Below are 26,749 nucleotides of genomic sequence, written 5' to 3' on the forward strand. Positions count from 1 at the left end.
TAAGAGTAGAAAGGGATGGTAAAGTGCTTTTCTGGGATGTTACACTCAGTGAAAGAAGATGTGAATGTGACAGGCTATTCTCCTTTTGCATAGTTGTGATTGTTACCTTTGGCATCACTAAATCAAAAGACTAAAACGAACATTAATATACTTTCAACAGCTTTTGTCATACTGGTATCCAGAAGTGAAGATCTACCTTGCCAACATGCTTTAATGCTTATGTACATTCACATAGCAAACCCTGTTTTTTAAAGTGTCATTCTACATATTCAGTCCAAGACACCCCCACTTTTCAAGACCTTCACATTAATGTAGTCATTTTGCACACCTAACTTATAACCACCTACTACTACTGTATGTCCTTTTGGCATATAGAAATGGAACAAACCTGTTACACTTATTATCAGAGTTTTAAGCTTTGTTTTCAAAAAGCAAAATGGCATCCTGCTCTCCACAGTTTTTAGTGGAGGGATGGCAATGCATGGCAAAATTGTAAAATCACGATAATCCAATAATCAAAATAATACTCCTAGCAAAATCTTGGAATTTCACAGTATCTTTTCATAGTTAAAATTTGTTCTGGCACAAAATAGCATACGGTTTATTAACACATTAAAACATTAGTGCTTTATAAAAGAATACGCTAGACAAAAATCAAGTGCACTGTAAAGCTTGATTCTTTCACATTCTGCAATCCAACCTATTCCTATCATTTCCTTTTGGATTCATATGCATTCAACTCCCTCTCTTTGCAAACGAAGCCAGCCGAAACAACCTGCTAATAAGACCATGATAAAAACCCACTGCATAAAGACTTGCATACAATACACAGCATTCATTTATTCATTCTTACCATCACTAACATTCTCATATCAAATCTAACGCGCTCTAAAATGCACATTGCATCACTGCAAAAATGACTTAGTCATTCTGGATTCTAGCTGAAGTTTGATAAAACAGGCCAGAATATTTTGACATTCTGACTAAATATATAGACATTCTCTAACTGGAACTTACAGTGAATGCATTTTGTGCTTGCCATGTGTATAAAATATGTATTTCGAGGACTAGAAACAAAGGAATGGGTGTTTAAAAAAAAAAAAAAAAAAAAAAAAAAAAAAAAAAGACCATGGTGCCCCTTTATCCCTTCCCCTATGGCATTTTAGGCCAAGACAGGTGTTGTGGGAGAGCAGCGGGGGATCTTACGTGTAGGACAGGTGCGAGCCATTGGAAATCTGAGAGGCGATGCTGGCACTCCTGCTCATCCCCTGCTCACTGCGGCCCCCTGAGGTGGCCCGCCGTACCGCCTGGGGACTGTTCCGTAGCCCACTGCTTCCCACACTCGAGCGCTGACTGCCTCCAGACCCGTGGTGGCCCCAGGGAGGTGGTCCCCCTGAAGACAGGCCGTGTCCCCAGGGCTGCTGGATAGAGCCACCATGGCTTGGGTGTTGGTGGTGGCCGTGCTGGCTGCCGCTATGTTGCCCTCCCCAGTGTGACCCCTGAGAGCCTGGACCGTGCTGAGAGCCCCAGCTACTCTGTGCCCCTGGAAAGCTGTGGCTGTGACCGTCGGACGAAGCCAGGCTGGAGAGCACCATGTTGCTGAAGCCCAGACGCATGCTTTCAGAGTCAAACGCCTCGATCTCCCGGGCCTGCTTCTCGAACAGACTGCGGATTCGTTCTGATCGCTCGTTCTGCAGGGCAACCATCTCCTCTTCAATCTGACCAAAACCAAAATAGAATGATGATGACATGAAATCTTCCCAGCTGCTACAGGGATAGTTAAAGCTGGAATACACTATACAATGATTTTTGCCCTGATCTGCAGTCCGGAGTGTGCCGAAAGTCAGAGCGATTCTGCAGATTTTGGGCGGTCAGAGTTGAGAGATTGCACAGAAAATTGCATAACATCTTTGATATTTTGAGCAGATTTTAGAACACATCATTTTCATTTGTCATGCATCTCCAAGGTTTTTTGTGGTTGGAACCTCAATCGGCAAGTGTATGATGCCTAGAGTTCAGATTTTAAAAGTTATGTAGTGTATTCCAGCCTTTAGTTAGAATACCGTCTCAATTGTTGACCCTCATGTCATTCTAAAACTGCAACAAAAGTAGAATTCTTCTTTTATGTTCTAGAATCCGTAGAACATAAAAGTAGAATTTGTTTGAGTAGAAAATTGCAGCGTCAACATCCTTAATGGCAAAACATAGCAAGTGAATTTGACATGAATGCTTCTGAACTTTCAACCTTTGTATTCCACCGGGAAAAAAAAAAAGTTTGAAAACAAACTTTCATTTTTTGGGTGAACTATACCTTTAATTCTCATTCTAGAACGTCAAAAGCTCTCCCCCTGTAATTTCTGTAGTGTGCTGCTTGGATTCGTATCAGTTACCTTCTGTTCAAGAAGAGCCCTCCTCAGCGAAACCCTCTGCTCCAGCTCTTTCCTCTCACGATCGTGCTGTGAGTCCGTCTGCATTTTTATCTTGCTCTGATAGGCATTTAGCAACTCCAGCTCCTGCTGCAGCTGCATCTTTAGCACCTGACATTCGGCCTCCTGTGCCTCGTCCAATCGCAGCTGAGGAGCAAGACGGGAGGTGGAGTAACATTTAGAATCAGTGTGTAAAAGATTTTAGAAAAGATTTTTCAATTAGGATAACATTTTCGCCTTCTGCATTGCATAGGCTTCCTTCTTTGATGGCTTTACAGGAAGATATACACATGAGATGGGAGGACTCACAGCTTGTGTGGAGAGCATGTCATTGATGGAATGGTCATACTGCTCAGCGAGGATGGCTAACTTCCGTGTCTGCTCCTCCTTCAGCCTCTTCAGCACAGCCTTGTGGTCGGCCTTTGGTGTGGTTTCCAGAAGGTGGTTGCGCAGGGCTTTATACTGCCGTGTCTGGATCTTACACGTGTCCTGGAACTGCTTCTTGATCTGCGTCTCTTTAGACTGATACAGATCAAAGAGGAGGAAAGGCTTACTTGCACCACAAAACTAGTATGCACCAGTAGCGTAAACTTTGGCGCTAGTTTATGATACACATTTTGTAAGCTTTATATTCTAATCACTGAACATATCAGATATCTTTCGGTAGAATTCTAATGTCCTTGCAGTATGCAGCCTGGGGGTGGCGCTCTTATGATGACTGACAGACTTTATTATACACGACAAACCTATAGATTGCTATCTTAATATTGCCTTAATGTAGCATTTATTGCCTCTGAATGTTGTTTTAGAATGTTGTGTAGGAATTCCTGTGAGGAAAACAAAGTCATGTCTATTCTCAGAACAAACACAACAGAACAACTGTATATAAATGAGCACATTTAAACTAAAGTATTTATACATTCATTAATTTGATACACTACTCGACATAGGAAAAACAGACACACTGTTCTTCGGCACTGATCCACAACAAACTCGTCTCCATACCGGCATGATGACTCCGATCTTCAACCAGATGGAACTGTATAATATTCTGAATGTTCTGATCCAATCTGACTTCCAATCTATAATGCTGCCTGAATCATAATCATACACTGTTTGTTCATTGGCCAGAGGAGAACTGGCCCCTGACTGAGCCTGGTTTCTTCCAAGGTTTTTTTCTCCATTCTATCACCTTGATGGAGTTTTGGTTCCTTGCCACTGTCGCCTTTGGCTTGCTTAGTTGGGGACTTAACATTCAACAATATTATTGATCTGCCTGCATTGACACTATTATATGAGAACTGAACTGAGCTGGACGATGACATCACGGTTTTCTCCAGAGATAAATGAACTAAAACTTTTTTGAAAAATTGACCATCACTGAACTTACTTAAAGAGCATCTTGCATGTAAAAAAAATATGTTCTGTCTAACATTAATCCTGGCCTGTCCCTGCTCTCTTGGCAGCCTAGCAGGCTCATAATTGTATGGCTGTGGTCCGTCAACAATTTCCTCAGCGTCTGAAATGTCATTGCAATCCATTTTTCCCTGTTGTTTGAATCGACTGCTCTCCCTCGTGCTACGTCACGCCCATTTTCAGATGCGGAAGTAACATTTTCTCACAAAAACGACTCCAGAAGCCACTGTAGCGTATTTATAATTTTTTTAAAGAAAATCTAGTTCCTACATTATTTTCTATACATTGACTTGTAGGGCTGGGCAAAAAAATCGATTTTTCGATTAATCGTTTTTTAAAATGTGGTTTTTTAAAATGTGGTTTTCAAAATCGATTCTCAAACGCCAAGAATCGATTTTTTTCCATCTTTATTTGTCTATTATTACCCAAGTATTAGTTTTCCTTCATTGTTCATAGTCTCGCAAACTCAAGTTTATAGTTAATGCTGTGAGATTTTATGTTAGTTTTATCTAATTCATAAAACAACCTCAATTAGTGCTGCACGTTTAATCATATCGCAATCGCGTTGTCAAGCCTATACGCAATTAGGGTATATGACGCAAAAAAAAATGCTGCGATTTTTTTATGAAATAAACAAATTTGGGCTTTTAACGCAATTAATGCAGCATCTGTTAATTTTTTGTCATCCTTTGGCTAGTGTTACATGATCCCGGTCTTATTCATGCAAATGCTTTTAAACCATTCATGCGCGACAAGACGAAATAGAGCTCGCTGCCTGTGAATGTCGAGACTGTGACACAGAACAACTTGCGATGATATCGTGCGTGCGCACAAGACAGCCCAGAATAGAGCTATCTTTCGCGCTTGAACGAACAACAACACACACAATTATGCCAAAATGTCTTTTTGTTGAGTATTTTCATAACATAAGAGCAGTCTTATGATGAACGTGAAGAGTTATGACTCGTGAGAGAATGAGGCGCGTGTGAGATCTGCGTCTCTGTCAACAGCGGCTGGTCTTAAAGGGACAGTACACAGTAGCCACTAATTATCTCTGTCGTTAAAGTTAATCAAAGAACAAAGGGAACAGACAAAAACACTCACTACTCTTGACTAAAGAACTTTTGTAACTTTGATTAGTCTATATATAATTTATAATTAATGCAGCGCAGACTGTTTGATAACTTTATTCAATTTCTGTATATGGCCTAGCTGTTAGACAGGAAGGGCACAGATGAAAATTATATGCAATGTTTTTATATGGGTTTATGTGAGGATTGTTAACCTGTAACACTTTTCTTTTCTTTTTTTAATAAATATAGGATTTGTATTAAATATTCATTGAGTCGAATCGAAATCTAATTTAGAATCGAAATCGAAAAATCGAATCGAGAATTGAAATCGAGAATCGAATCGAGAATCGAAATCGAATCGAATTGAGAGCTTGCGAATCGAAATCGAATCGAATTGTAACATCTGAATCGATACCCAGCCCTATTGACTTGTTGGGTCTTCTAACCTGCAAGATGCTCTTTAAGCTGGACAATGATGCTATTTTCTTCCAGATCTGCTGTATAGCCGAAACAAACTTTGTTGCATTATTTTCCTGTTATCATTGTGAAGCTGCTTTCAGGGTTCATACACATTTTAACCAATACTTTTCCATGACTTTTCGGCACATTTCCATGACTATGTATTTCTGAAAATGTCAGTCGACATTAGAGCTGACACAGAAGCGGCATCAAAACTGGCATTAGCCTACTATATTTACACTTCATTTACAATTGCATAAATAAAGCTATTCAATATTTAAATGAAATGATTTATAATTTTAACGTTTTAATTAAAAGATACTTTAAATATGAAACTAAACCCACCAGTAGGTGGCGGCAAGTCACTGTCTTAATAAGCGAGTTGTTGGAGTCATTATTCAACCGATTCGTTCAAACGGCTGATTCATTAAAAAAAACAAGTGATTGTTCATTGAATCGTTAAAATGATTCGTTCAAAACGCGGATTTCAGTAAATAAATGTAAAAAATAATCGATGTCTGTTGGACTACGGCTTCATTATGAAATTCTCGTCGGCGATATAAAGTGAAAATTGACAATATTGTGTCCAAAAAGTAACTCGCAATGTTAACTTTATTGTTAATTTAACTGTTGTATAACATAAATAGCACATTTGCAATTGTGCAAAGGAAAACGGCACTCTTGCTCATGTGATATTCTAATATGACAACATAATATGATACAAATATAAGACAAAAACTCATTTGGGGACATCTATAACTGCACTGACACATCACGCAGTGAAAGCAAGCATGAGAGACAAACGCGATGTCAGCTCGCACTCGCAGTGCCTCGTACATGTTGTGCAAGTTACTTCCAAACTGTAATACATTATACATTACGTGTTGCTGTTATTTAAAAGTAATTCTTTACCTTACAATATTACTGTCTCAGAATTGTAATGCGTTACATTACTCCTGTATTACTTTTGAGTTACTTTAACCAAAATAACTACAGAAGTAGAACTTAACATTCTAAAATGACTAGGGCTGTAAAGATAAGCGATATGAAACCGCGACACTCAGATTCATGAACCTCACGGTGCGCGAAGGCAGAATCACGACACACCCCTTCCAACTCCCAGAGTTAATCCTTCCCGTCCAGATCCAAATTTACCACATCTTTAAATTACTATTAGTATTATTTGAAATTAACATTAAAAAATACATACCAACACCACAAAACTAGTTGAGAATAAATTCTTTAAAATTGGGCAATTCCAGCGTTATGGACGTGACATTTGCAGTAAAAACTTGAAAAATAAATTCTCAGAAAATGCATTTAATACCAATATATTGAAACGTCTGTTTATATATCCATAGGCTACTCCCTTAATAAAGGAGTCCAGACATTAGAAAAATATCAGTCTACACACATGCGTTTTATATTTAATATGAGGGAAATAGACATGCATGCGTGAAACAAAAAATCTTTAACTTTTAGGTAGCAAAATATTTTTTAGTAATTCTGTGAATTACACTAAGCAAACCAAAAGTAGGCCTAATACTACCCACCGGATGAAGAAGGGTTAATTGGCTCTCCACAGAACATAATATATTCATTTTATGTAATTTTTCGTGTTCGCATTTATGAGGAAAAAACGATGTTACGGTCGTGACAGTTCTCAGTTACGGACGTGAGCGCTCTGAAAGCGGCACAAAAAGACTGCTTAAGCTTTCACAGAGACCTCAAACAGAAAGCACAAAGCCTTTCTTTAAAGTGAATTTCGTTTTTGTATTAATTGTATCTTAATTTTAATCAATGTTTCATCTACCAATTGCCTGGATTTAAGAAGTAAGAAGTAAATAGTAGACAAGAGATAACCAGGACACGGAGGCGCTGGCGTCTCATAAATTAACCGAAACTCAGCGTCTACTTTCCTCACAGTCAGACATGTCTACTTTTAAACAGAACAATTCAAAACGAAAGAAAACGGACTGCTCTCTGGTTAGAAAGAAAACACAGAACAAACAGAGTAATGCGCATACGTCCATCCCGCGAATGTCAGTCTTCTTCTACCATATTCTCCCATTAGCCGCTTTTCCACTGGCCAGCGCGAGCACAGAGACCAAAATCATGCCTCGCGGCACTCCTGTAAAACCTGCCCTAAACAAGCCTTTACTGGACTATGTCACACAATAGGCTACAAAGGTACACCAGCAAGAGGGAGATGAAAGAAATAAATCGCCTTACAAATATATCAGAAGCTGTCATTTAGTCGTTATTTACAAACTTGGACACCACACGCGGCTATTGACTGACCACGAACAGGTAATAACTTACTTGCATTTTTCATTCGTTAATGTCTCGCGGTCTGGCTGTTTTTTTCCCCCGGGTTTTTTTGGGTTTTTTTTGAACAATTAAATTTTGGGCTAAAAGTGTGTTGTAATGCAAGCGTTACTGAACATGTACCGAGTAAAATATTACTGAAAATGTATTAGTAATGCCTTACACTACTGCGTTACAACAAAAAGTAATAAGTTACTATAATACCGGTACATTACTTTTGTAACGCGTTACTCCCAACACTGTACATAGTTAAAACAATGATTACAAAATCATCATAGTTCATAGACAATATCGCACACTCCTAAGCACATAAAGAATTAACTTACAATTGAACTGACATTTAATCGTTTTCTTCTCTCCTCTCACGTGCAGGAGACAGACGTAGGCTAATATGCTGCGTATCGTTTCACATGCGGCCAGAGCTGCGATCCTCTTTCCGCTACATTCTCGACCCACCGGTGCTTGCAAAACTTTAGCATGCTCGTGCCACTTTCCTGGCATTTCAATTAAATTTCTGTAAGCACCGACTTCGCCTCAGGCAACATCGCAATAAGTGAGTGAATCGGAAGTGAACTGAACGTTATGCCGCCCGAATATAAGGACGTTAAGACAACGCAAAATATTTTTTTATTAAACAGTTTTTGTATTAATCACATATTATGCTGTGTTAAAAAAAAATAAAAAATCCATGACTTTTCCAAAACTTTCTGGGTCTTTTTATTTTTTCAAAACCTTTCCAGGCCTGGAATTTGCATTTTTCAAATTCCATAACTTTTCCAGGTTTTTTCAAAGCGTACGAACCCTGTGCTTTGAAACTGTATTGTATTGTAAAAAGCGCTATATGAATAAAGGTTACTTGAATTAACTTGACTTGACAGGCCAACTAGTTACTGACTTGATGCAGACACATAGCTTAAGCGCACTGATATCGTCTTGGTCTGGAGCGAGGTTTATGCGAGGTAACGTGAAAATAAGCGCCCCAATAGCCCCAATGGCAGATACACGGTGATACACGCCTGCCGAATCCATGCGCTAAATTTTAATATATTCTGCTCACTTTACGACTCAAAATAGTCTAGAAAATCTGAAAAATATTTACAATTTATTATTAATTCAGTGTATATAGAGGTCTAATGTTTGGATGAATATTTTGGTGGGGCGCTGCCCCACAGGCCCTTACAGACAAGCCGCGGCTGGTATGCACTACAAAAACAAGCATAGGCTAAAAGGAAACACACCTTAAGGCTCTTGGGCTGCTGCCGGACCTCCATGACATGTTTGCGGCGCAGCTCTCGCTCTCTCCGTTTGTTGTACTCTAGCTGGTTGGTGAGCTCAGTCTGATGCTGCAAGCGGGTCAGCTCTGAACGCATCTTCTGGATGGTGCCCAGCTGCCTCACCTCCAGCTCCTGCATCGACTCATGTTGGCGGAGCAGCATGGCATGTTCCAGATCTTTCTGCGTCTGCCGCTTATTAAGCTCCTGGATCAAGAAAACCTCTTGTCATTATATTAGTTTTCTTTGGTTTTAATCCAATTAATCGAAGGAATCATGGATAGATTAGTCAATAAAAAAAAAATAGACATTTGACAGTTTAGGAAACGCAACATTACCTCCCGCACGAGGTCTTGCTCTACATTGTGTTTTGCAATGAGGATTCTGCGTTTAAAGCGGCGACATTCGAGCTCCAGGTACTGGCGCTGTCGGCGGAGAAGGTTGGCTTCCTCTTCTGCCTGGTAGTGCTGAAAGTCCTCCTTCCGCTTCGACAGCCACTCCTGCTTCTCCTTCTTGGGGGTGGACTGGTTCTCATTCAGCTCCTAAACAGTGTGGGAAACATTAATGGGAGGTTAAGCGGAAATACTTAATAAATAAAACATTTTAGCAACTTATATTTATATAAATATAAAATTTATAATTGCAATCTACTTTAATCTACTTAGTAACAATAGTCCTTCTCATCCTCTAGGATGTATACTGAAAATTGTCAAATGGCTGAACAATAGAGAAACATTACTTTTTAGTAGTGATGCTGAGAAATATATTTTTTTACTGAAACCAAAATCAAAAATAAAGTTAATTTAATAATTAATCCATGAAATACTCAAAACTAATTTTTATATAATTATTGTAATTGCATATAAGGCTCTTTTATATTAAATTTTTCATTGATTATATTATAATGTTTTTACTCTGATTTGTTGAAATTTAAACGGTGGCTATAATAAAGATGTACATTTTCATGGCAGATTTATTCAAACATACATTAAATAATGAAGACAACATGTTGAGTAAAAATAATAAGCGCATATATTTAGCAAAATGTTCCTTATCTAGAGTTGTTTTCTAGTTAACTAACAAGCTACAGACATTGAATTGCTATCTTGAGGTAAATATTAAATTATGTAACATTGTTTACAAGCTGTTTTATCGACGTTTTCCAAGACTGAAATACTGATTGAGCGATTACATAAGACATGATACATTTCAGTAACTTGTTTCTTCCAACATACCTTCTGATGTCCATTCATGTTTATTTTGTGCTATAAACAGGAAAGTTTACCTGTTGTAGCTTTTCCACGAAAAAGCCAGCCTAAGGAGAAGTACTAATTAAATGTCAATGTCTCAGTCAATGATTTTGGCCCTTAAAAATAGTTTCAGCCAAAAACAAACAACATTTTTTAGTTTGCTGAATTTTCAGTGCATCTCTAATTCAGCTGTATTGACCATGCCCACTTTCCTGCTTTTTCACTTATCTTGATTCATTTGCACTGTTCATGCAAAAAGATCTCATAATAGAGGTCAATCTAGGTGGAATTACACCAAGATGAAACACAATTGGTGGATTCATAGGTGGGCAAAAAGCCTTGCTGAAAATATGCCTATACCTCTTTCAGTTGCTCCTTGCGTAGCTTGTACTCTCGTTTCTGTGACTCCAGGAAGCTACTAAGCTCTTTCTTCTGCTGGGCTTGAATGTGCTGTTGGAATTTCTTCTCATCATTGGCAAATGACTTGGCCTTCAAGACAATATTCATGAAAATGTATAATAAATAAATAAATGAATTAAATATTAATAGCTTTGTGCACAGAGCCTTTGTCATAATGAAACAGAACAAGGAACCTCCCCTTGCAACAAAGTATGAAGCACATAATTCTCAAGAATGTCATTTTATGATGTAACAGTTAATATTCAGTTAATCAGAAAGGGGCATCACATACTTTTGGCCAAGTTATGTATATGAAAGATATTATTACTTGATTAAGAAACTGTTTGAATGGCATATGAGGAAGAGGGGAATTTACGATTCCTGAGCAGATTTCAGGTGGAATTCCGTCATGTGACACGTCTCGTGCGCACTTACATCTTTCTCAATGGCTGCTTGGTTTTTCTTCACAAGTTTCTCTATCTCACTGGCAAAGCTGTTCCTCTGGGCCTCCAGCTCTTTGTCCAGTCTCAGCCTGTGTTCGTCCATCTCCGCTTTCAGTTTGTTCTCCAGGGCCATAAGGTGCTTCTGGTGCTGCCGTCTCATGCGCTTGTAACCGGACATCTGCTCCCTCAGCTCAGAGTCCTGCTCGTGTTCCTGCATCTGACGTGTTACCTGTAAGAGCCAAGAGGAGGGACACAAGGAAATGAAGGGACAGGGAAGAGGAATAAAAATGATCAAGAGACGTTTAAGAAAAATTAAATGAATGTTGAACATTTCAAGAACCTGAGACTGGAAGTGAACAATAAATTCTTGAGATGTCATTCATTTTACACTGTGTTTACACTGGAAGCGACCAATGCCACGGCTGATCAATTATAATATGAGCAATTAAGTTTTGACAAGTCTGATGTGGACACTAGGGTTGTGAAGCATTTCAGTACAGATTCGACTTGACTGCCTCACCAGGGAGGCTGTGCGGATGGTGGCAAAGTGCTCAGGGTTGCGATGGTGTTTGCGCTTTGGGGGCTGTGCAGGTGGCGCCTGGGCTTCTGAGGGACGAGGATGTGTTTCAGGATCCTCAGGGTAAACCTCCTCCCTTTCCTAATGGACACAAAAACAGGAAAATGTATATTCACTGTTCACAGTTACTTAGTATAAAGAATCTCTGTTTTGGTTTATACTGAAGGTTTCTGTGATATTTTAAGAAGAGGTGTGTGAACGTACAGGTTTCAGATGTATGACCGAACTGTTAGACATAACAGTGTGGTCTTTCTCCAGATCAAGTTCACTCTTGTCATCGGCAGCATCAGGAAGGCTGTTCACTGAGCTGCTCTGAGAGCTCGCACTGATCGACATGCTGGGAATGGACTGATTACTGCCCACACTGCTCACTGTGCCCGTGCGACCAGTATTGTGCTCCGACTCCTGAACACACAAAAAAACATTAGTTCAGAGCACAGCAGTAAAACAACAACTCTATTTAAGTCAAAAAACATTGAGTTGGCTTAAAAAGACTGAAAACATGACTGACAATTCTTATAATTAAGTTTTTTTTTTAAATTATTAAATAAACTGCATAAACTTCATAAGTTTGTGTTAAACCTGATAGTCATGTTATTTACCAGGATTTGAGAATGACCCAAAGATCATCCTGTACTTACAAAAGGAGAACATTCGGCCTTTTTTCAAAAGTGTTCAGTTTTAAAGGTACACTATGAAATTGTTTTTTATTCAAAATTAATTTAAATAACTAGTCAATAAATCATCAATCTTGTTTTTATTTTACCCTGATTTACTGTGGGTAATTTCATACATGCATCACTCACCCATCTCGTCATATCCATAAATAGAGAAAAGTCGGTCCCCCTACTTTTACACGTGTGGGAACGGCATAGGTTAACTGTCACAACGTGCGAAAAAAGGTTGACGTGAAGCTGCTGAATCTCAAACCTCAGAGGAATCACCTCTGAATCACACCGAACAGAGGAGATTCGCTGGCAAAAAGAGAACGCGAAAGAGATCGCAATAAAAAAAAGAATCAACATTAGCTTGGCTTTTCGGAGAGGGTGAGACCTGAGGGATTTTAAATGTTGCAAAAGCGATGCGGAGATGGTGGTTTTATTACTCAACAGGTCAGAAAGGTATTTTATTGAACAGATAAATTGTCATATGTAGCTCTCTAACAGAGTTCATTATAAAGCATCATCTATTGTGAAGGGTCATTTCATTATGGCGTAGCGCTGTGCTGGAATAGTAACGTGTCTATTAATGGGTATAGCTACAGTAACGTCTTCAGCTAGTCAGCTTGAGATCCATTTTCATCTAAACTGGTTATATCTATTAAGCCTTGTAGTGAATGTTTTATGAGCTGTAGGATAACCATATTACTTAGCTGAAGCACAACCAAAACAACGTTCTTCCGCAAAATGCATGAAGTTTTGTTTTTTAACCGCTAAAGGGCCAAAGTTACATAGTGTACCTTTAAATTTGATTTTGAACACTCAGATCTTTACTCAGACATTTGGATTAATTTATATGAGCCAATCAATGTTAAAGCACTGGAACTAGGGATGGTTTGAGATCTGACCTCATCTCCCTCCTGGGTCTCAGTGGTCGGCCCATTGTGGGACTCTTGAAAGAGGATCTTCTTCATCTTGCGATACTGCAGGTTGTCCAGCTCTCGGACTGCATCTTTTGTCCGCAAAATTAAATCCATCAGAACAGATTCTGGCCTCTCTCGCAGGACGAATGCATGCTATTGTTTTTGCAAAGAGTGCAGAAAATAAGGCAGTTAACTAAGTATTCAAGTGGATTATTAAGATTAACAAACAAAAAGGTTATTTAAATGTCTTGATAATTCAATGCAAAGTGAACACCTGCAACAGATCCTCAGAGTGTGGTCGGTCTTGGGGGATTTTCTGAAGGCAAGAGTCAACAAAATTTCTAAAATAATCCGTCCTGAGGAAAGAATAACACAGGTTAATCGACTCGCTAATGCAGAAATCGCTCAATATTTTTAAATAAAGTTAATTTAATTAAATCTGTTCCTCATTTAAAGCGATCGAGTCTCTTCAGAAAATTTGGACTAAGCCGCTCAATTCATATGGATTAGTTTTACGTTCTCTTTATGAACTTTTTGAAGCATAAAAGTGGTGGTAGTTGCGTAGCTGTCAATGGAGAGAAAGAAATCACTCAGATTTTATAAAAAATATCTTTGTGTTTCAAAGATGAACGAAAGTCTTACGGATTTGGAACGACATGAGGGTAATTAATGATAGAATTTTCTTTTCTTTCTAATTATTAAAATAATAAATAAATAAAAACGCTATAGATTACTAAAGACAACACTAGAGTTTCATGTTCGAATTTATCATCACTAAATAAATAAGAATTTGATTAAAATAAAATAATTTAAATAAGTATTTATTGATATAAATAACTAATACATCTAACAGTACAGTACTATAGTACGTTTTAGGATGAGACTGATCATATTTGGGGTTCATCAAAAAGATTGAAACCCTGTGTTAGAGGACTCACCATTCACTTGACTGCAGTGTGGGACTCTCATTCTGCGCTATATGGTATAAGGCACTCATCGCATTCATGTTAAACAGAGGAGGCTTCCTTTCCGCTACAGCAAAAGAGAGAGGCAAAAGTAAGCTCAACTTTCACACTGTGAAAGATGCACAATTCAATTTACGATGAGCAGCACTTCTTCGTCACCTAGTTCTACGCAGGTGATCCCAAGAGACCAGATGTCAACCTTTCCATCATACTGTCCCTCGTCCATGGCTAAAATCACTTCAGGGGCCATCCTGAGAGGAGACGTGTGTGTTAGTAACCAGGCTGTGTCAATGGAGTCATTATTATTAAAGATCCTCAGTGTGCTCACCAATATGGTGTCCCCACAAAAGAGTTTGCTGGAGAAGCGATGGAGGCAGAACCAAAATCTGCCAGTTTGACTTGTCCAGGCTCGGTCAGTAGGATGTTCCCAGCTTTGATATCCCTGAGTTAAGATGACAATATACACAGAATAATCAACGTTTTATTTGACACCCACAGGTAATGCACTGTGAAGACTTCCCACATCTCAAATTCCAATCAACAACCCATGCATAGAACTCAGTCCCCATCCTAAATTTTTTTCTTTTTCCATAATCAGTAATACTCGGATGTACCCCACAATATGGAAAAAAAGGTTGATTACTACTAATGTTTCATTGTAACTTTATTTGTGAGACTTTGTGACCATAAGAACCATGTTTGTGAATCAGACAATAGTGGTCTGTATGTTTGTCGTCCCTTGCATTGAATTCAATGCAGACTAGGGTTGGGCGATGTCCCCTAAATTGGCAGTTGACGATGTTTACAGTAAAACCATCACGGACAGAGAAAGAGAGAGAGAGAGAGTGTAGCTACTTCTATTGTGTTTACGCCACGGGAATACTCGGCTTGGCATTTTGAAATATTTATGTTTATTTTGCCGTTTAGGCTCAGGCTAGAATCGTCAACTGGAATCTGCGCGGATTATCAACAATACGACACATTTATTGGACATAAGGGTCTCTGCGGCAAAAGTGAAAGTACCAGCGGCCAGCGGGTGAAATGTTTCGAAATGTCTCTTTGAACAGCAAAGCACCCGTTTCAATAAAAGGATATATTAAAGTTTATATAGCCTACTTTTACATTTTCGCTGCTGTTCTAAAATGATTTTTGCCATTAAGTTACCTTAAACAAGCAGCAGCTGCTTGAATCCCAGTGCAGGAGCTGTAACTTTTAGGTTAGGTTACCACAGAAACGTAAGCGGTTAGTTGATTGCTGTGGTGACTCGTGACACTCGCGAACAGCACTGAACACGCACGTCTTAATTTTTTTATCTTTCGTTGGTAAAGGGTGAGAGACCTTGCGAGCCACATGATTTTTGCCTAAGAGCCAGGTTCCCAACCACTGGTGTACACACGAACTGCCGTGAGACTGGGCTGGTCTGGTCTGACAGGGTGGGGGGCGTGGCATCACGATGGTGGCTCACCATCGTGATATCGGTCAGCCATCGGCACAACCCTAATGCAGACTTGCTAAAACAATTTAATTAGAGACTGCACTGTGCCGCAAATGAATAAATGTGCAGGAAACCCTCCCAGAGTATTCCAACAAGGTTTCTTGTCTTCAGAGCAAGAATGCAAAATCTATTAGCGGAAGCAGTCATGAAATTCATTTGGTTCCTGTGGAACCAGTTCTCGATGCCCAACACTACTAGGAAAAAGAAAAAGAAAAACCCACAAACCTGTGAATCATGTTATGGGAATGAAGGTATGCAAGGCCCTGCAAAGCACCATGTGTAATTGCTGCGATCTCAATTTCCTGAAGGGGCTTCTTGTGAACTAAACAAAAAAAAAACAGTAAAGTTGCATGTTCATCAAAGTGACAATGATTTACATTACATTAATGCATTTGACAGACCTTTCATCCAAAGTGATGTACACTGCATTCAAGATATACAGTACATTTTGTCAGTTCATGCATTCCCTGGGAATCAAAACCATAACTTGGTGTTGCTAGCACTATGCTCTATTATTTGTAATAATAAATGTAAACGTTAAAGGCACAGTATATAATTTTTGCCGCTAGAGGTCACATATTCAAAACAATAACAAAGGCATAGTTTGATGACGCTATGAAGGAGCGTGGAATGATGGGAGTTGACAGGACTCAAATCATGTTCATGAATGAGGTATGAAATAAAATAGATTTTTATAACCTTTAAATTTGATCACATGATTTTATTTAATTTTAATTAGCCGCAAGTAACGTAATGTTCATTGCTAAATTACTACACATACATGTCACTTTATTTGTCAAATTAAATGGTGGGGTAACGCAGCGCAGTTTTACGTGTACAAAACCATTAAACTAAAAGCACATTTAAGCGTACCCACAGCATTTGCAAAAAGGCTGACTTACTATTTAAGTTATGTTTAACACATACTGTGTATTTAATTATCACACTGATATTGATCCTTGTTTTATTTCTCATCTTGTCCAAAACTCTTCGACAAAACCTGCTGCAAACAATAACGAATAATTGAGGTCCATGACGAAACAACAACAGGAGTGGCGTGCCAGACGCTAAAATGACTACTTCCACATTTTTTCATTAGACTTGCTATGTTGCCATGGTTTCTACGGCACCAAAAGCGGAAACCGAGGATGACGGCATTGACAGGCGACGCAATGAGGAGGGACGTTACACTGGTTAAATTGCGAATTTCTCTGGATTTAAACATTGGTGTAAATATTTGGGATAATGTTAGTACACAACACAAGCAAATAAAATATATGACACTAGTGGCTAGTGGTTTTTGGATATTTTAATGCAAAAATCTTACATATTGTGTCTTTAAAGCTTTGATTTGATCATAAATCATTTTTGATGAAATAAACAAATAAATAAATAAACACCCACATTTTGGATGAAATACTGATCATGCTTCCACATGAAGCCATATGTTTGGTATCTCACCTTCAAGGAGGTCCGAGGCTGAGCCCAAACAGTACTCCATGACAAGCTGAAGAGGGGGAAAAAAGATGATAAAATGAATATTGTGTTTATGCACTCATTAACATGTCATGCCAAAGAGTGATAGTGAGAATGAGTGATTCAGAAGAGAAAAAGAAAGAGATCTTACCCATGCTGTGTGTTCCCGCAAGTAGCATCCTTTATACTCTATGCTGTTTGGGTGTTGTATTCTCTGGAGAAACTTGACTTCCTTAATGATATCCTGCCATTTCTAAGTAAAGAGAAGAAAGCATCAAGTCAAACAGTCTTCTTTCAAACTGGCCGGAAAAGCATACAATGTATTCCAATTTTCCACTTGATCACTGTATCCACTATTGACAAGAGCAGACTGGACATATCGATTTACTAGTACAGGTCCTGAAAAAGAAAGTCAGTCCTAAAGCTTCTGAAGGATTCTTTGCAGAGATTATGTGTAATCCGATTACTGCTAATCTGAAATTACAAAGGAAATGCTGCCACCAGCTAAAGTATGAATGGCATTGGTGCTGCACTTCAATCTGAGGTGTTACAGGAGATTTAATGTGACTTCAGCAATTGACTTTAATTTGCTCGTATGATACTGAGCCAAGTCACTGTTCGAGAGCCAAGCCATAGTTGTTTGGGAGTATGAAACAAAGAGACTAAAATATATATTAGTTTGGAATAATCAAGATTTCATGTTTTTCATACAATTGTCTTTCACCAAGACAGCATTTGATCAAAACTACAGTAAAAAAGGTTATATTGTGAAATATTATTACAATTTAAAATAGCTTTTTTTCTATTTTAATACATTTTTAAAATGTATTTTTTTCCTGTGACAACCACTATTCCAGTCTTCAGTGTCACATGATCCTTCAGAAAATTGTAATATGCTGATAGATTAATAACTGAGTAAAATTAATAATAGTTATTATTATCAATGCTGAAAACAGTTTTTGCTGCTTAATATTTTTGTGAAAATCACACTTTTCTGAATAGAAAGTTCAAAAGAACAGCATTTATTTGAAATGGAAATCTTTTGTAACATTATAAATGTGTTTATTCGTTGTCACTTTAGATCAAATTAAAGTTCCATTCATTTCTTTTATTATATCCTACTCACCCCAGACTCTTGAATGGTATGGTTTCCACAAAAAAAACTGTTTTCAACATTGATGATAATAATAATAATAAATGTTTCTTGAGCAGCAAATCAGCATATTCAAATGATTTCTGAAGGATCATGTGACACTGAAGACTGGAGTAATAATGCTGAAAGTTCAGCTTTGCATTACAAGAATAAATTACATTTTATAATATATTAAAATAGAAAAAAAAGTTATTTTCAATTGTAATATTTCACAATATTACAGTGTTTACTGTATTTTTAATCAAATAAATGCAGCCCTGGTGAGCATGAAACATGAAAAAAGTCTTAGAAGTGTAATGCAATCATTTCTATCACTGTGCCCACCCTCAAAAGGAAAAGCTGAATCCACAACCAAACTGTTGCATGACTGTATGTAATGACTCTGGAACGTAGGAAAACTGACCTCATTAGACTGTTTCCCACTGTAGGACATCTTCTTGATGGCCACCACCTCTGCAGTCCGCGCATCCCGTGCCTGAGCAATATACACATCTGATATTTCACAATTTAATCTCCCAAACATTTCATAATGTACTGTAACATGCATTAAAATGACAAATCCTATTAAATAGATAAAACATACAAAATAGACCGCGCCAAAGCTGCCATGACCGATCTCACGGAGGTCTGTGAAGAGCTTCTCGGGGTCCTCCTTGAAGAAGAGATCTGAGATCTCGGGGTCCTTCAGACTCCCTGCCCTGCTGGTGGAGGGCATGCTGCGAGCCGGGGCCGCGCCGCGCTCGCAGGGGACTATCTGGCCGTCAGGCCCCGCTGGTTACTCATCTGCCAGAGGGAGGCAGTGTACGCATAGAGACCTGCAGGTAAACAAATACAGGGCTAATCAACAAATGTAATAGAGTTGACACTTTATCAGGCTTTCAGCCAGACATTTTGAAAAAATAAAAAACAATAATAAAAACGTTCAGCGTTTTAATCAAATTCTTCATTCATTTCTTTTTAGTTGTATCCTGTTTTGACAATGAATCACATCCAAAATAGAAGACTGGGTGTCTAACACCCCTTCGTTTTTTACAGAATCTATTTAATTGCTTTAGCCTATATGACGAACGGATTTTAATTTAGACTTATATTCACATATAAACAGGGTTCCTTCACATTTTCCATTTCAAAATTCCATACTTTTCCAGACTCAAATTTCCAGACCTCCTTCCAAACGATTTTTCAGACCATATTTAAAATTAATGGCTCCCACAGAATTATTTTCACTGAATAGTACAGTCATCTGTAGATATATATAAATATAGAATATATATAAATATAGAATAAAGATTTTCTCTGTTTTTCATTGGTTCTCGAAGTGATAAGATTCTTGCATGATGAGAAGAAAACTATAAAGCTTTATAATCTGCATATATTCTCCTCTGAACATCACTTTGATACTGTAAATGTGGTTTGATGATGCATGATCACCAAACAGCAAAGTACAGTCTGATTTATGTGCCGTTTGGGCTACATGACACCATATTCAATTAAAAACTGAAAACTTTTAATGCGTTTTGGCCGTTCAAGATAATGGTGTTTTGGGGAGGGCTTGAAAATGAAAACTTTTGAAAACATTTATTTTTAGAAATTCTTTTTTATTAAGAATAAGAATATTTATAATTTTTTTTAAAAACTGAATAGGGGCAATGGTCTGGAAAAACAAATATTGTTCCATACTTTTCCAAACTGCGCAGGAACCCTGTGTGATGAATTACCATAACAATAATCTCACCTAGCCTAAATGTTTGCTCACTCAATTGTTTTTTTATAATTTTGTTGTGCTGTGTGTTTGTTGTGCAGTAGCTTACACACAGCACAAAGCAGCTTGATTTCAAACTTTGAATTGAATTTACAAAAAAAAAAAAAAAGTAGACAGTAATAAAATAAGAACAAACAAACAAATTACAAATGATAGCACAAATACAAACAACAGAATAAAGAAAAAAATTGAATAAACAGTGCTTTAGGTTTTTCAGGTAGATCTAAAATTAATATTCAGAACTACAGAAATTGAACAAAGTAATCAAATGTAAAATAACACTGGATTGTCTTAATTGTAAAAAATTAAATACAGGAATAATCCTTACAGACCTTTAAGACCAAACGCATGAAATGTTGTGTGTATTTGACAGTTTAAGAGCAAAAGCAACGTAAAATAATTCAATTGGGAAATCCCAAGCAGTTTGAGAAGCAGCTTTATGTGTGTGAGCACGAAACCTGCGGAAAAAAATTATGTATGCCGAAATTCAGGCCTTGTAGCACCAACTCTATTCAACCGGAGCAAATGAAAGGGTGATTAAGGCCAAGTTCAGACTGCAGGTAGGACTAACCAAATGTGGACTAACCCATTTGCTCATATGTGACTCATAAACCACATAGAATCTGATCTTTTCAATTCAGATTTGGGCCACTTCCTTATGTGGTCCTAAATCCAATACAGGTTTTGTTTGTATCTTCTAGATAGGCTGCTGAATATGATCGAGTGAAAGCACATTTTAAACAGGTAGCACTTATTCACAAACGCAATCAAAAAATGTATCTGATTTCGAATGAGCAGAAATCTGTAACAAATGTAGCGACCTATAGATAAAATAACTGACAAAAAAAAAAAACTACAAAAATGTTCATCTTTTCAAACAAAATCTGAACTGCAAAAAGCAGCAGTGATATTTAACTTTCAATGCTGATCACCATGTAATAAGCTTGGCATGCCCTAGGAAAAAATAATTTGCACACGAGTGTTCCAATAAACCACATTGAAACTATTCTCCTAGTATTTAATACATGTTATGAACAGATTTTGGGTGAGATTTCAAAGCATATAAATATTTTAGCCACAAATTTCCTCAGGGAGTGAAGATGGAGCAGTGTTTTTGATATCAGTAAGTGAGGAGTGGAGCGGGAAATGGTGAACCAGGAGCGTAGTGATTATTGAACGCTTAAGAGCGCGGAGGGGAAATCGTTGGCGCTCCACTCCGCACACATACTCTGCATAGCCTGCAAAGTCCTAAACCTCGTCCTGGGACAACAATTCATTCAGTAACGTTAGGCAGTTTTGATGTAGGCCTGTGCTGTTTAATGTTGATGATCACATTATTTACATTTGCATCTGCTTACATATACTATCGCTTGTTTCTGCTACTACTTCACATCTTTCGATAAAGAAATTCAGTACTCTTTCAGATGATGTCAAAGCGCCCCCTACCTTATAAAAGTGAAAACACTGAAAGCCTGAAATTTCCGTCAATGGCGGGGAAGCGTTGTCTCATAAATTACAGAAATTTCTGTCAATGGCGGGGAAAGAGTTAATGTCATCTGACATCTGTATTTACTTTCGTACACTCTCAGAACAAAAGGTACAAAAGCGGTCACTGGGGTAATACCTTTTCAAAAGGTACACTTTTATACCTAAAGGGTGCATATTGAGAACTTAAAGGTCCCCTATTATGCAAAATTCACTTTTGCATGCTGTTTGGACATAAATGTGTGTTGGCAGTGTGTGTACACAACCAGCCAATATTGATAAAAATCCACTCACTCCTTTTTTATTAATCCCCATAAATCATCAGCAGTGTCTCCCAACGACCTGTTTTCAGAATGCTGTTTTAGTGACGTCACTACAGCACAGGCCCCGCCCACGAGTGTTGACAGACACTGCCGTTTCAACATAGACCCGCCCTGATCGAGTTCACAGCTGCTGCACTGACGAGAATGTCTCCCAAGCGTTGTAGGTGTTGTTTGGCTGGATGTATTAATCCACATAGCTCTCTCCATTTACTCCCGAAATCTGAGGCAGCCGCTGAAGACGAGGTGGAATTATTTTGTTTTTAAAGAAAATGCTCCCTCAACTCTACCGAAATTTGTTTATGTACTTGCACACTTCTTATAACTTACTGTGTTTACTCAGCTCTTACGGTGATTTTCTGAAGTAAAACTGACGCTTCATCTTTTGTGTGATGTACAATAAACTTTATTAAACTCATCAGTATATGTTTGATCATCATTCGGACCTGGTCCGAAACAGCAGACTTGTAGGCTATTAATAATGCATACATACAAGCAGATGACAAATACGTTATAACCGTAATTAAACTACTAAACTATACCTGTTCCATCTCTATACAGCACTCTGACTCTGTAGGCATTATTGTCCGACTCTAAATGAACACCTTTACTGAGAGTTTCTGATATTATCATCATTCCGTGAGATGAAATTGTCCTGAGAGACTGAGCGCGAGCTCATGAAGCTCCGCCCCCTTTGCCATGCAGCAGCAGCTTATTTGCATTTAAAGGGCACACACTAAAACAGCGCGTTTTTCTGAGCCCCAAAAAATGACAATTTAAACATGCTGTAAAAAATGATCTGTTGGGTATTTTGAGCTAAAACTTAACATACACACTCTGGGGACATCAGAGACTTATTTTACATCTTGTGAAAAGGGGCATAATACGGGACCTTTAAAGGGGCTATATGCTTTTTTCTGAAATTTAAACTCGCGACTGACACCTGTGGCCAAAAAACGGAACTGCTCTTCCTTTCTGCTCGCTCTCGTACGTGCACACTTCACAAGTCATCTGCTGCAAGGAGGTCAACATTATGTTTACAGAGGTAAGAACAGTCAAATACATATATTGTTTGAGAAACTAAGTTTGTTTGCTGACTAGCGGTGGTGGCAGAGTGATCTGAAACGTTTAACATGAACGCGCTTGACGTCACATCCGCAGACAGCGCGCGAAAAATCCGACCCGACAGAAAATAGGAAAAAGGCTTATAGGTGCACCCACTGTGAGCTGACAAGGTGTCAGTATGCTCATCAGCAGATTTTTGAGTCATAAATGGTAAAATAAAAAGGCTATTGTTACGTTTATTTTGGGGAAACAGTTGCATATAGCCCCTTTAAAGTTACATATTAATACCTGTCCTAAAGTGTACTAATACCTAAAAGTAACAATAGTGTACTTTCTGGAAAGGTACCGCCCCAGGGACAGCTTTTGTACCTTCTAGGCTTTTCACACTTGAAATAGCCTAGTTAACCCTGGGTCATTCTAAACTCCGGGTAAACGGAATCCTGGGTTATCTTTATTCACCTTTTCACACTGCTCATACTATACCTGGGGTTAACAGTTAATCCTGGGTATTCATAAATTGCCAGTTCACACTGCACATTCCTAAACCCCGGGTTAAAGGTTTAAGTTAGTACTCACTGGACAAACGCAGCATGTGACCCGTTTACATAAAGGCTCCATTGCACGTCCTAATTACACATTGCTGACTGTAATATCAAGTTTTTTCTGAGTGAACTTTTTGAACTATAAAAGGTAAGAATGATGGTCTCTTCTTCACTCCAATAGTTACGTTTTCGATGGCCGTTTGATATTTTTCCTATCATACACAGAAACAACTGTTTATGCATCGCGCGTTGTTGCCATGACTGTCTAAAGTGCGTGAATATAAGGCACACGATTGGTTGTGGATGCTAAGCATCTAATTGTAACATTCTAACACCGCATAGTTTCACACTGTACAAGTTTGGCACTGCAATGCAGAGTTAACACCGCAAAAGCGATGCTAACCCTTTTCTAGAGCAGGGTTTCATAACCCCGGGTAAAAAGTGGTGCTAACCCTGCTAAATTACAAGTGTGAAATGCTCCTTTACCCAGGGTTAAAAGTGGTGTTTAGAACAACGATAACCCAGGGTTAAGCACAGTGTGAAAGGCCCTAGAGTGTATGACAGTGTGCTGCATGTCATCTTTTTATTGTTCTTTTGCGCATGCGGGTCAGTCCAGGACAATGATCTATTCACACTGGAATCTGATATTGGCCACATTTAAAACAATAATGTGAACAGCCATACAAAAATCTGATCTGAGCAATAAATCAGAATTGAGCACTAAAGCTCGCAGTGTGAACGTGGCCTAAAAGGAGGCGGGTGTGTCAAAGTTGAGGAAGCGCAGCTGGTGTCCGTGTATCAATACTGTGGAAAATGATTACCAGAACCGTTTCAAATATTTCAGGAAAAATCTATATTTTTGACAACACTAGTCACCTGCCCAGATCTTTATTTTCCTTTACAAATCTGTAGGCTGAGCTGCAAATACAAGATAAGCCAGATGAGCGTCTGTGGATTTGTTAAACAGGAACAGACCATGAGGCCACAGTACCTGTCTTATCTTCAGATACTAATTCCAAACAACGACCGGTGACCTGACCTTTGTTTACAGGCTGTAAATACAGTAATGTCGCAGCACGACAGCTGATGTGCTCCCAGCTTTCACATTGACCTGCTCTGCTGCATTCTTATCACCTCTTCAGGCTCATACAGGTTTGGAGGGATCTGAAGCAATGTGTTGAATAACAGTCAAACTCTGGGCGTATTCACGAACCATTAGAGCTGATTAGCTGGATAAAAGAAAGACCAATTGTGGGTAGGTTACCTCTTTTCCATTCAAATGGAATTTCCACTGACTTAAGAGCCGAAGCGATGACATAACTGACTACATTCCAACATAACACTTGTAGATGTTTATCTGTAGGGAGGTTATGAGTTTTTATGCCATGACAAGCTGCTTTTTATGCAACCGTCAGACATAAAACTCAGTACTGAATTTATCAATGAAGTGGCTAGAGTGGCTGCCTATTTTACATGACAGCACATCATTACAATAAAATACAGACCCAAATAGACAACTTAGAAAGGGTTTTGATATTTTGATAACTTTATTTTTTCATGGCAAGGTTGACATTTGCATGGAATCGCCCATACCACCCTCAGCACTCTGTGAAGTTATATTCCTGGTCGAGACCAGAAAATTTGTCAAGTGCAGAACCTATTATTTTGGCTGGAAATGTGTGGAAAGGGTACAGGCTGGGCATTGGCACCCTGTGGAGACACTTCTTATGCTCAAAGCAAACATACTCCAAAAAGTCCATTGTGCGGTCAGTTAAAACCACTGGCTTTTTCACCATCCTTTATCTCTCCTGCAGTGACTGCATTAGTCAGAGCATCTGTGGGTAAACAACAGATTTAGCCCTTCAAAAAGTATTCCTTAGACATGTGATAACAGAGAAGGGAAGCTCGAGTCACAAGACAGGCCGTGGAGGGTGACTACTAAACACTTAATGCTCTGACAGGTTGGGATTTCTTATCTTTCTCCTTTAGAGAACTACATTTATAGATTTTCTAAAGACAATATTAGAAGTAATTCCTACAGAACTTTAATGCCAATTTGCTGCTTTTCAATAATTTTTCGACGTAAACGTGCCAGACGGACATGATTGACCACTGCAGCTTCTTGCACACAACACTGAAGTTTAAAGTAGCTAAACCTGGGGCTGATCGATTATGGCAAATGATCAAAATCCGTGAAGATGCAGCACTTGCGCAATGGGGCAAGTGACAGTTCCGTCAACTGGCCCGAGTGTCTTTCACGCTGGACCCGGACAATCAGGCAGAAATTCAATAAGAACAAAGAAACTAATTATAAAATAAATGGACAAATAAATACAACAGAATGAACATGCAAATTAAATAAACAGACACCGTGTTTTACATTTTTCAGGAAGATGTATACTAACAGTGGTATTAAGATAAGTAATAGCCTACACCAAAAAAAATGGAATAATCAAATGTAAAAACACTGCATATAACACTGCAGTTTTATTGTTCACATTAAATATAGATTAATCCTTATTCAGTCAAGATCACTGAGTGATTTTTTGTCATTTGTTGTTTGTTTATTAATAATGACAGACAGCAGCAGGTATATTTGGCTGCTGTCACTTTAAGAGCTAGGTAATGCACGGATCCAATATAGTGTTACACACGCGTTTTCTTTCTCAACTGTGTACGGATAAGACTAGGGGTGGAACGGTTCACGAAAAAAAAATCCGAACCGTTCAATTCACTTGTCACGGTTCGGGTCCGGCCACGCACTGCATAACGTGTTTTTTATCATTTGGCACGGAGGCGAATGTCACACCGTGTCCTAACCAGACGGATGCGATAAGATTCCAGCGACAAATAATTTGACTGTCCACACCAGACGCGATGCAACTATGGGATGCGATGTAGTCAATCAAAACTCACAGCCAATCAGAAGAGCGTGAGTGAGTGGGCTCTCTCGGCAAGCTCCCGGCACTCTCAACTAAATGGATAAGTACATAATCAAATTCATGAATATTACACCATTTTAACACTATTAAAAATACTGAGTTACTGAAACAATCATTGTCATAGAATACACTTGTCTGTTAACAATAAGTTGACAGTTTGAACGTTCTTGTTCACTTTTATTTATTTAGAAGATCTGAGGTGAATTGTTGCTCTCAGTACGGCTATAAAAAAAAACACAAAATGATATGCAAACTTCACACAGACGCTTTTAACATTAAATAAAGCAAATAAATAGTAGCCTACCTGAGAAAAGCATACT

General features: G+C 38.5%; 1 protein-coding gene across 2 annotated transcripts in view; it reads right to left on the minus strand.

Moving 5' to 3' along the window:
• Nucleotides 1-1,063: 1,063 nt before the first annotated feature.
• taok1b (TAO kinase 1b) overlaps nucleotides 1,064-26,749 on the minus strand; it is a 38,139-nt gene continuing 12,453 nt past the window's right edge. For both annotated transcript variants that reach the window (XM_084137153.1, XM_084137154.1), the window contains exons 2-20: nucleotides 18,897-19,128; nucleotides 18,717-18,788; nucleotides 17,312-17,413; nucleotides 17,146-17,191; nucleotides 15,910-16,006; nucleotides 14,518-14,631; nucleotides 14,349-14,440; nucleotides 14,163-14,256; nucleotides 13,499-13,580; nucleotides 13,210-13,377; nucleotides 11,847-12,047; nucleotides 11,586-11,723; nucleotides 11,058-11,294; nucleotides 10,584-10,712; nucleotides 9,312-9,515; nucleotides 8,941-9,180; nucleotides 2,736-2,948; nucleotides 2,391-2,573; nucleotides 1,064-1,718 (exon numbers count right to left, since the gene is read on the minus strand). In XM_084137153.1, the coding sequence (XP_083993279.1) occupies nucleotides 1,203-1,718; nucleotides 2,391-2,573; nucleotides 2,736-2,948; nucleotides 8,941-9,180; nucleotides 9,312-9,515; nucleotides 10,584-10,712; nucleotides 11,058-11,294; nucleotides 11,586-11,723; nucleotides 11,847-12,047; nucleotides 13,210-13,377; nucleotides 13,499-13,580; nucleotides 14,163-14,256; nucleotides 14,349-14,440; nucleotides 14,518-14,631; nucleotides 15,910-16,006; nucleotides 17,146-17,191; nucleotides 17,312-17,413; nucleotides 18,717-18,788; nucleotides 18,897-19,028 (3,060 nt within the window). In that variant the 5' untranslated portion in view covers nucleotides 19,029-19,128 and the 3' untranslated portion in view covers nucleotides 1,064-1,202. The remainder of the gene's footprint in view (nucleotides 1,719-2,390; nucleotides 2,574-2,735; nucleotides 2,949-8,940; nucleotides 9,181-9,311; nucleotides 9,516-10,583; nucleotides 10,713-11,057; nucleotides 11,295-11,585; nucleotides 11,724-11,846; nucleotides 12,048-13,209; nucleotides 13,378-13,498; nucleotides 13,581-14,162; nucleotides 14,257-14,348; nucleotides 14,441-14,517; nucleotides 14,632-15,909; nucleotides 16,007-17,145; nucleotides 17,192-17,311; nucleotides 17,414-18,716; nucleotides 18,789-18,896; nucleotides 19,129-26,749) is intronic.

This window comes from Abramis brama (assembly GCF_963993115.1).
Source record: "Abramis brama genome assembly, chromosome: 15".
Taxonomy (NCBI): domain Eukaryota; kingdom Metazoa; phylum Chordata; class Actinopteri; order Cypriniformes; family Leuciscidae; genus Abramis; species Abramis brama.